This window comes from Labrus mixtus, chromosome 9 (genome assembly GCF_963584025.1).
Source record: "Labrus mixtus chromosome 9, fLabMix1.1, whole genome shotgun sequence".
Lineage (NCBI taxonomy): Eukaryota > Metazoa > Chordata > Actinopteri > Labriformes > Labridae > Labrus > Labrus mixtus.
Genome location: NC_083620.1, coordinates 11351666 through 11363002, shown reverse-complemented (window position 1 = coordinate 11363002; position 11337 = coordinate 11351666). Strand labels below are relative to the sequence as shown.

The following is an 11337-nucleotide window of genomic DNA, read 5'->3' as shown; positions in this document are numbered from 1 at the left end:
CAAATAATATGACGGACAGAGTGGACAGGGTGGAGGAAGACCAACAGAAAATGGTGCAGATATGCATGTTGTGAAAAAGGTCGAGGAGGAAGATGAAACAATAGATAGAATGAGTTACACATAAACAGACAAAGATTGACATGTAGAAAAAGTGAGAAGGTGGAAAAAGAACTATTTTCATCCTTTAACCATTAGTTAACTCACTCATGGGCTGATACATAAAACTCTGAGAAAATGAAATCTAAATTTTGTCAACAATTCAGGACAGAAATATAAAGATCCTTTTCATCAGGTTTATCGAGCGGAATGATTCTTAAACTTTTGATTTATAGTAGGATATGGTGCACGCTACCAACCCTCATTTACACTTCCACAGTTGGCTGAACAAATGCCGTATGACATCAGTTCTCTTATTGTTTCTTGTGCCAGTCCCGTCAATGAGAAGAATGACAAAAATAAGTGCAATTAGCTATCAGAATTTTTTTTTAAAAGATGAAAATTGTAGAATAAAAATAATAATAAAAAATACTTTAACTTATTTAAGGGCAAAGAGAAAAGTTTGGCACATGTACAGGTAGTTATACTGTAGTGGGAGAGAGTGGGATAAATAGCTGTTTCAGTGTTTTGCAAAGTTAGAAATGGCTTCCATTTAGCTGAAGCTCACAGCTGGAATAGCCTCTCACCACAGAGTAAATGTTTTTGCAAAGGATTTCATGCGTGCCAACAGTGGGATGAGATTATAACAATTTCAGCTGGCGGAGTCAGAAGGGCAAAACAGAAGTACTTCAGATTAGGGGTCAGAAAGCAGTAATGTGTAATGTGTATCCTGTATGTGTTTTGTTAGTTTGTTTGTGTACATACTAGCCCAGCAGTCTTGACTTCACATTGTCCACAGCACTTTCCCCTCAGCCTGTTTTTTGTTTTTGTTTTCAGGCCGATGGAAGAGGAGGGGGGTTGAGGCGGTGGCTTAGGGTGCACTAGAGAGACAAAGTGCACTGTTGTTAACACTTGGAAAACATTATTGACATTTAATATATAGCTGTCGTCTTGTATAGTACAGCAAAAACCTAGAGATGAATGATGTTAAACAAAGGTAAGCTATGCAACACTTCAGAGTTAGAAAAAAATCCAGAGTTAGTGTGGTTTTCTAGAAACCAATATAAAAATTTCACTTGTTTACAACCCCTCGAAACTTGTCAACAACCCCTTAAAATCATCTGATGTGAACTGTATTAAAAAGTAAACACAACAAAACACAAAGCATATATTCCCTAATACAGTCAAGTTTACAGAGTAGATTTACTTTTGTCATTTACCCCTCATTAGCAGTTTTTTTAAACATTCAGACTCAAGGTGTACTTTTGTGCCTCAGGCATACATGAATAATTCTGGTTGGCTACAGGTTCCAACAATCAATCTACAACAAGAGGCATCCACTGCCTGGCCCCTATGAAGGCAAGTATCAATCTTACTGAAGTACATATGAACAAGACACTGAACCTGAACCAGGCCCCATGATGTTTCCCTGAAGCTGCTCTTGAATACTAACCTCAGAGTAGAGGGTAGAAAGAATTTCAGAACAGGGGAGTGTGTCAGAGGACTAACTGTATCTCAGTACAAATCTCTGTCAAGTCTACCTGGTGCAGGTAACCAAAAGTTGCTGTAAACTCCTCACCTGTCAGCGGTTCATCCCTCAGCACTCGGATCTTCAACTTGCCTTCTGACAGCTGTTGAGGAGACAGGCCGTGACAGATAAGTAGTGACAGTTTGTAGAAGCTCTCAGCGTCCTAACACTCTGGCAAAGGCTTTTTTGGGATGAAGTGTACTGGTGCCTATGTTTGTTTATGAACTTCTCTTTGTTCATATTATCTTCTGACTTTGTACAAACCAGGGGGTTTTCAATGTGCAAACAAATAAATAAATAAAAACATAAGTAAAAAAAAAACCTTTCTTCAATAACATATCAATTCATGGTGCACCCACAGTATACATGGAAACAGGACTTCTATTGCACTGCATTCAACTCATAAGGTCACAGAAAGAAAAGCCTCTCAGAGTTGAAGGAATAAGGTTTGAGAAAACCTAACTTTTATTTGAGTAACTAAACAATGAAAAGCAATTAAACCGATGGAATATATAAATACATATATGCAAATGATGACATTAAGTTCCACAGGCTGACACAAACAACAAAAAGAATAGGGAGATTTGTACCTTTTGGAGTTTGTTTTCCTTGTTCTTAGTGGCTCTGTCGGTTTGAGCATTGTTCATTAAAGGACCACACTTTCCCGACTTCCATCTAAACCCTCCAGAATTCCTGTTCAGATGGAAAAAAAAGGGAGAGATTGTTTCTTTAGTATTTGTAATAAAAAATGTTCAACTAACAACACACTATGAATTTGACATGTATAGCCATTCTGCAATATAAATGGATAACATTTCTGACAATGAAGATAAACAGTTCTTACATCTGCTGGTCTTTTACATGTATTGTTAATTGTTCTGTTTATGCTGTATACCTGATATTCTACATTAGAGGATCTAGGTAGGGACTGGGAGCTAAATGTAATAATCAAGTTCCATGCTTCCTTCAAAACCAAATTCAACACAGGGATCAACACACATTAAAAAGCTATGTTTTGTTTTGTTTGTTTAAAGGACAATACACACATTTGTAGGATTTGGTATACATTCTCACACAGCATTCATATATATCAACAAAGTAGAGGACAGGGATTATTTATGAATCCACATAAAAGGTTTTGAAACCTTAACAAAATCATTTCTAATTGGTATAAGACTTCAAGGATTAAGCGAAAAACTGCAGTTTAAACACCTTGCAGTTACCCCTTACAGGCAGGGTGTGTGTAACAAAATTTAGAGTTAATGCTTTTTAATCCACTGAAAGACCCAATGAGACTGAAGCAGTTTAAATAATAGTGAAGGGCTTTAAAAAGAGAAAAAAGAACGGATGTCAAGAAAAAAATATCAATACCAGCATGGAAATAGGTTTAGCCACTAAGTAGAAGTAGTATCCCAAATCCCTAAACCAAGTTAATAGAAAAAAAATATATATATATATAAATATAAAAAAATATATATAAAATAACTTTTTCCTCCTTCAGACAGGAAAGAGTGTTTAATTTATCACAACATCAATCTTGTGCTGTCAGAAGGGCTCAGAACGGCAAGAAAAAAGCACTTGTCTTTAAAATAACACAAGAATTTGGGTTTTCCAACATTAACTGAGCACATGTACAATACCACATGGGTCTTCAATTTCTCATTGAATGATTTAGTCTAAGAACCAAAGGATGTTTTTATCTCAATGTAGACAACAACAATCAATGAATGTTATAAATGCATAAAGGCGTTGGAATCAAACCTACTCAAACATAAATACACACATGCAGAGATGCATATGCAATATACTATTTCAAATGTGCACATGCATTATTGCACACGCACACACACATTCATGCAGAAAGCTCTTGTCAGTTACAGAAAGTAAAGAAATTGAGAGGTATCCTCATTTAGACGCAAGTTATTCATGCTAGTGTTGCTGAATTATTTATGCTATTTATGCTATTGTGATGTCTGGCTGTCTTTGAAAGAAGTTTATTTTGGATTGAGCTGGCAGCCTGTCAACACACAGGAAGTCAGACCTCTATTTGTGTGTGTGAGAGTTTGCCTTTCTGGGTCTGAATGTGTGTCTGTGTGTTTGTGTGTGTGTGTGTGTGTGTGTGGCAAGAGTTGCCAACACCATTGATACTGTGACTGTGTCTGTGCTGACACTGAGGGTGGGCGTCAGGTAATCACCCTGGCGACATCACCTTGGCAACTGGACTGTCGCTATGGGAGACAGTTGAGGCACACCACTGTCAGTGCAGGATGACAGGGTGTCCCCTCAGGACAGTCAACCTGGAGGTAAAAAGTGTGTGTATCTGTTTGTGTATCTCTGTGCACTTTGCTTTTGCATGGATCTCATTATCTAATCAACACAGATCACACTCAATTACACCCACTCACACAGTGCAAAGATGAACTTCAAAATAATACTGACTTAAAAGTTGTTGTGGGGAAAATATTGAAAGATGCACATTCACACCTTCAATGTTTCTCAGTCTTTCAAACACAAGAATACAAACACCGTCTCTCACTTCTGCATGCATATGTGAGAGCAGTTAGCAGACTTCTTTGAACTGCAGTGAATATGTTTACCTAAGTCTAGCTAGTATACATACAGCATTGCAGTTGTAATGGCATGCAGTAACTTGACAACCTGTTGCACAAAGAAATAAAGACATGAAGACAAACAACTGTACACGGAAGCATCCCCCTCTTTTCACACATTTCCCTGTCGAGTGGAAGGAAAATCTCTGAGCAACAACTTGAAAATGAAAATGAACCACAAAACAAAACACCAAATGCCCCCTTGTCAAAAAGGTTTCTTTACCAAAGTCAACACCAAGACCAAAGAAACACAGTCAAGAGGAAATGTTAAGAATCGGCTTACACATAGCCTGTATTTCCAACATAAACAGCTTTACTGAAATGAAAAGAGAAGGAATGCCAAATTATTCAGTATAAAACCTGAGGCATTCACAATCTGTCGTACACTGACACAACCATGTCCAACACACTGCTATCACCTCTAACTGACCCATCTCACCCAAAGGGAAAAGTGAAAACATCTGTGTCCTGCATATTCATGCAAATGCATACACTGTGGAGTCTAATGCCAAAATAATCCTGTCTCCTCTCAAATCCCCTTTTCCCAGTGTGAGCAGGAGGAGAGGGCAAAAACAGAGAGGGTTAAGATGGAAGAAAAACGGAGCGAAAAAATATTCTGCCATAGATTTCTATAATCACAACAGTTAAATGGATGGTAAATGGATTGAAAGGGGTAGGAGGAGGAGTCAGATAACAAAAATTGAGGAGCTACAAATATTGAAAAAAAGAAAGAATAAAGGAAGGCCATAAAGGGAGCAAAAGCTGGAAAAATGGGGAATCTCAACTGCGCGTTCTGATAAGATGAGAGCAAGTGTCAGGAAGGCTTGTCGGCCTGGAGACAAAGCTACATTAAATCTGCGCTTTGGGCAGGTCAAACAGAGAATGATGTACTACATTCGCCCTGAGCCTCCGGTCTGGCCTTATTATCGCTTGTGTACTCCTCCCAAACTGATTATCCAGCACCTCCGCTCAACAACTGAATTTTATTTGCCTCTTCTTTCGTGTGTGTGTGTGTGTGTGTGTGTGTGTTTGTGTGTGTGTGTGTGTGTGTGTGTGTGTGTGTGTGTGTGTGTGTGTGTGTGTGTGTGTGTGTGTGTGTGTCTGTGTGTGTGTGTGTGTGTGTGTGTGTGTGTGAGTGTGTGTGTGTTGCCAAACTAAAAGACTATATAAGACAAAGATTTACAATTGATCTACTCTAGGAGCTGAATTTTTAAATTCTCAGAAAAGCTGAGCAAGGAGTGCATAATACAGACACAAATGGTGCATAACACAGTGCATTACACTGCAGAGCCTGAGCAAAAAACAGCTTGAGGACCTACAGAGTCTGTGGGTCTTAAAGCTGAGCCTTTGTTGTCAGCAACATTCATGCAATGTTGGCTCCGCCTAGACAAATGCAGAGGCCTACCAGTGCACTGATGACAGTGTGCTCACTGGAAAAAGTCCTCGTGGATTGGTTCCTTGGATCGGCTTATTGTGACCAATAAGGGATCCATCTGATTCAGTTTCAGACTGACATCCGATACCAGGATCGGATCAGAGCATCCCTACTACAGACTTGTCAAGATTACACTTGCATGCTCTGAGAGAGAAAGACTGGTAAGGGAAGGAGCAGTGAGAACAATCCCAGTAACCTTCTCATCACTCTTCAAAACACCTGATTAACTACTGAACTCCCATCTAAGTCCCCGCCCCTCCGCCTTTGAGTCACCCAGAGAGAGGAACTAATGAGAAATTGTTTCCTTTCTTTCATTAGAGGTGTACCAATTAATTGATTCAAACTGTTAAGCTCAGTTTCACATCGAACAGACTGCTGCATCACTGCACACAGAGGAAGCTCCAGCCACAGTAATGCAGACTTTGTTTTTGGTAGGGGATGCTCAATACATAGGTTGATCCCTTACCAACTTTCCCTCTACCTTCCATTCTTTTCTACTCAGTGACACATTTATAATCGAGATGCTGACCCACAGGGAGCAAATACAACACACACTTTGCTTTGTATGTTACTGTGTCCATCCTTTAGCTGCACGCAGGAATAACACATGAAATGTTGGAGTGAAAATGTTCAACTCTCCTTACACCATTGTGGCACCTTTGGGCATGAAGACAAATTCACAAAGTGTTATTATCAATAATGGCATGTCTGTTAATAAAAGGTTGACAAAGAGAATATTTTTTGATATGGTGTTGTCATGTTTTATGTTTGAGCTGCATTCTTTCATCCGTTTACATTTTTTAAATACATTTTGTAAATCTGAGCCAGCTAAATCTTTCCCCGGCCTTCACACACTACTTCACACACAAACTGATTATAGCTTTTTACCTCGCTCACTCACTCACAAATGTTAAATCTTTCTCAAGCATTTCAAAGACATTAGGCTAAAGCAGGATTCCTGTCCTGTGGCATTATGGAGTGTGTTGTTACTGATTAGCAAGCATAAGACATCCTGAGCCAAAAAAAAAAGTGAAACTCTCTGTAATCCAACAAACACACAAACACAAGTGCCATTATTTATGGAGGACAAGCATCAAATGATACACACAGGCAGCCATGCACACTGCTTGTGGTATCTTGGGGCTGGTGTAGCAGTAAATGTTGCAGTATTTCAGTGTGACAGGAAACACAGTGTTTATGTTCTTATCGTTTGTGCAGCCTGGACGAGATGGCCTGCTCCCCATACTGATGTACGACTTCTTAATTAGAGCTATGCTTTCCCTGAGACACAGCAGTATTCATTTACAAAGACACATGCACACAACTAAACACCTTAAACCAAAAACTAATGAACCTATGATTAAAACATACAGTATGCATTTCCATGTTTGTTTGCAATGTATGTATTTTAACCAATGTAGATATATAATGTGTAACAAATACCTCTCATCATATCCGACCCCTTAATCATTGATGATCTAACTAGGTGTGACTGTGTTTGCCAGCTAGTGTGTATGTGTAAAACCTCTTCCTCGCTGTTACTATGTGAAGGAGTCATACTCTTCTTCTCCCTGAAGCTGTCCTTGGGTTATGTACTTATACATTGTGATATCTTTATTAGGCTGTTCTCCATAACTTCTCATCCGTTGACAAATCTCATAGTTGTCTATGGAACTACATTAAATTAGGTTTATTTGAAACAGAGAATACCGAAAATAAATCTGTAATCAGTTTTGGTTTAATTCTGCAAGTTTGTTTTTTACAGGATGGCATGCCCAATCTAAACGTGTTGGATAATATTCAAAATAGAGGGCCTGGTAGATAAATAATGCAATGATGTGATCAAGTATATTTTTTTATTTCAAGGTCTAACATTAAGTGTCAGAGTGCATGTCCCTGTCCTCAATGTGTAAATCCAAACCATCCTCTTATTGCGAAACAAACAAAATCAAAATAGCTGTAAAACTACATGTGAAAAAGAGAGACAACAGGAGTTCTTCTGGTAGCCCTCAAACCACCAGTGCTAATGGAAGGGAATACTTCAAAAACAAAGGTGGAGGAAAACCAAAAAAACATAAAGTATAAAATGACTTTAGTTGATAGGGCTAGAAACATTTAAAATACACCACTTTTGGTTTTAAGTTTTTCTCCATCTTTTTTTGTCATAAAACTACATTTATATTAGTTGAAAATGTGTCAAGTTTTCAGCCTGATAGCCTTCCTAAACCATTCATTAATGCTTAATGATCATAAATCAGTTCAAAGAGATGAGTCCCTATGACAGCCAATACACTAATGTGTTTCTACAATGCCTAGAAAACTGGTGTTTACCATCAATAACATGACTGCTTTTACAACCCGCCCTCTGTCAATCATCAAAGCAGAATAGCACAAAATCACAACCTCTCTTTTCACAACTATTCATTCCTATCTGACAAGTGAAACTTTAAAATGTATTAAAATGTTGGAGACTAGCCAAAAAGTGTACCCATTTCTTATGCTTGGTCTGAACAGTGACTCTGGCAATATTATGAAATGAAGGCCTGGCATCTAGAACAAATGTCCCTAACATAATGTTTCACATGTGTTTTTTTTAAATGAAAGATGACCTATGAAATGTTTAAAGAAAAATGTTAAAGGTCACATATTATTCTCCGTTTTAACAAGTTTCAATAAGTCTCAGAGCTCCCCAAAACATTTCTGTTTTAGCAAAAACAAGTTTCTTGCTAAAAATCCACTCTGCTCCTGAATTTGAGGATGCCTATACAGCCCTCGATTTCAGCCCTTACTCAGAACAGACTGTTTGTACATCTAAAAGCTTCTCTTGCAGAATAGACAGACATGTACAATCAGGACTTACAGTTATAAATATGGATGGAAATTAAATGAAAGAAAACTAAAATAAATGGAGCACTTGTGTCAGTTCTTGTCAAAAGATGATAATTGTACAAGTTTCATGTTGACGCATTGTTTGACATTACATAGTGTCCTCTTTGAATTGTCCTTCTTCCCTTTAATTTAAATATTGTTTTTTCTTTTCTTCGTGTGAGGAACATTGAGGTTGACTCGCAAAATGCGATTGTTACTCACATGTTGTTGGGACTTATTGTCTGTAGGGCTCCACTGACCTTTAGAATACTCCACTATATAGATATGAACCTACTGCATCTATGATTGGCTTTTTCATTTCTCTGACTACTCCCCTTTTCTCTACATGGCAACCTTTACCTTGACCTTTATGAGTATAGATGTCATCAACCTCCCTCTCTCACTCATTTAGTGTCCTCCTCCATCAATCAATCAATCAATCAATCATTATTTGTATAGCGCCAATTCATAACAAATGTTATCTCAAGACACTTTACAAAAGAGAAGGTAAAAGACCTGCCATCTTTTATATTACTCGTTGTTTCTGCTCTGCTTGCTTTCTCTGTTGCTTGGTCTGTTACAGCTGTTGCGGGTTTGTCCCACAGTCACTGCTCCTCAATGACTCCTGTCTCTTCATTACTCAACAGATCTGTTTCCTGAGTATTTAGATGTGACAGTCTGGACTTAAAGTTTATAAACATCTATACATGAAGTATTTTATCTCCCAAATTGCTGAATTCATCTCACCGTCTCTTATGCTTAAAGACACTTTCTTTTAGTAGTTCTACTTTTCACTCCACCGTCTATCTACAGTGTCTTCCCTGACCCCTCTCCTTACCTGCTGTTAGTCCAAGCCTCCTTCTGTCTCTTTAATTCCTCCCCATCTGTCTGTCTATCTCTATGTCACTTCATTTTAGATCATGTTTCATTAATAGTCTCATCTAAAACTACTATATCTCCAACTTGTTGTGTTTCAATATAACCCTCCTGCTGTCATGGAGCCTCTTTTTCAAAACTTTTAGTTTTAGGTGGCTGTAAGTCGGGTGGCTGTAAATTGGTCATAACTCTTCAGACAGGTTAATGTGGCCACCATAACAAACACTGCCTCTACAATTTTGTTTCAGTTATACTTATTACTTTATGATGATTTTAAGTTGGAAAAGGTCTTCAACCTCTATAGGATGATTTTTAATATCAGCATATATGCCATATATGCCAAATCAAATACTGTGTTCATTCCAAAGCCAAATTTTTGGGGATAAGGCAATCATTTCTTTATAGAAATATTCTGTTAGTGGGTAAAGAGTTAGTATGTCCTTGTTGTTTCCATTTACAGGAACTGCAGCCCATTCTAGCTATATTTAAACACTGTTTACACTGTTTTGTCACTAATCTCTACTGTCTAACTTTTATTGTCAAACTCAGTCCCTCTCCCCTTTCCTTTCCCCTGTTCATGTACCACTGATACTCACCCTCTCTCTTCCTTCTCTTTACTCATCCTCTCTTTCAGTTGTTGCAATTTCTCCTCCATCTCTTTGCTCTCCTGAGTAAGAGTCTCCGTCTCCATCTGCAGGTCTTGTAGGTTCCTATGGCAACACACACACACACACACACACACACACACACACACACACACACACACTTGCATATATGCAATCAATCAACAACAATCAATCATACAAATTACCTACTCTGTCAGATTGGACAGCAAAACCTTCATCAATAAGTTCAATTCATCTGCTGCACCAGCAGATCCCTGTTGCTGCAACTGATCAATACTTTAATCAATCAGTTACTGGATCAGGGTACCACCACGACAGACATCAATTAAGTCAATTATCTGTTGGCAAATGAGAAACTACATAGGAGACTTGACTCGACTTTGCACTGGCAATACGAAACAAATACACTGGATCCAAATCACATGATCTATCTTGGCTGAAACTCAGTCTTGAGAAGTATTCATTCCCTGGGCTGAATTTGAATGGGAACAAATACGATAGTATGTCAGCCAATTGGCCCTAAATGCTGCAATCTTAAATTGACTTACCTGGAATTGAGCTTGACAGATACAGCATTTTTGTTCGGAAGCACCACAAAGTCATTTAAATTCATGTTCTGTTTTTTTTTTGTAAGGGGTTGAAGTGGGGTGAGGATGTGGGCTTCTTCTTGCCCCTCTTGCTATTCTTTTAAACGAGACCCTCCTGCAATAAAAAAAAAAAAAACAGTTATTGTGTAAAACTGGCTGGAACAAGGATAAATCACCCACTGTCATAATATTGCTGCACTAAAATGAAGACAGTGCAAAGTGAAAACATACTTGCTCAAATGTTTAAGTGGCACATGTAACCCTGTGTGTTGTATCTGGCAGCCACTTGACAAATGGCTGGTACATTTTTTTAGGCAGTTAATGCCAATTACTGAAATTAGTTGGTCTGGTAGAAATGAATAATCAGTTGTTTAAAATAGGACTGTAGGCTGCCATATCTGCCAGCAAATGAGCTGAAAGTGAAATGGCATTCGGTGAAGGTAACCTCCAACTTAATAAACCTTGATGACAAATTATTGTTCATGATAGCATGGTATCAGAGAAGGCTGATATTACCTATAATAGCAAAAAAAAGGTCAGTAAGTTATAACATGATGGTTCAGTTATCATTCAATACCCGTTGAGGCTATAAATGTGAGCAACTTTACACAAAATTAGTGCCAAACTAAAAGATGCAACCTTGATGCATTCAAAACTCCTTTTTCTGTCAATTTTGCAACATGAAATGAAATTAGCAGGACACAAACCACCC

General features: G+C 38.2%; 1 protein-coding gene across 1 annotated transcript in view; it reads right to left on the bottom strand.

The window, feature by feature from the left end:
- zbbx (zinc finger, B-box domain containing) overlaps positions 1-10682 on the bottom strand; it is a 21032-nt gene extending 10350 nt beyond the window's left edge. The window contains exons 1-5 of the mRNA XM_061045758.1: positions 10587-10682; positions 10009-10122; positions 2215-2317; positions 1676-1727; positions 862-977 (exon numbers count right to left, since the gene is read on the bottom strand). Of these exons, the coding sequence (XP_060901741.1) occupies positions 862-977; positions 1676-1727; positions 2215-2317; positions 10009-10122; positions 10587-10651 (450 nt within the window). The 5' untranslated portion in view covers positions 10652-10682. The remainder of the gene's footprint in view (positions 1-861; positions 978-1675; positions 1728-2214; positions 2318-10008; positions 10123-10586) is intronic.
- Positions 10683-11337: the final 655 nt, after the last annotated feature.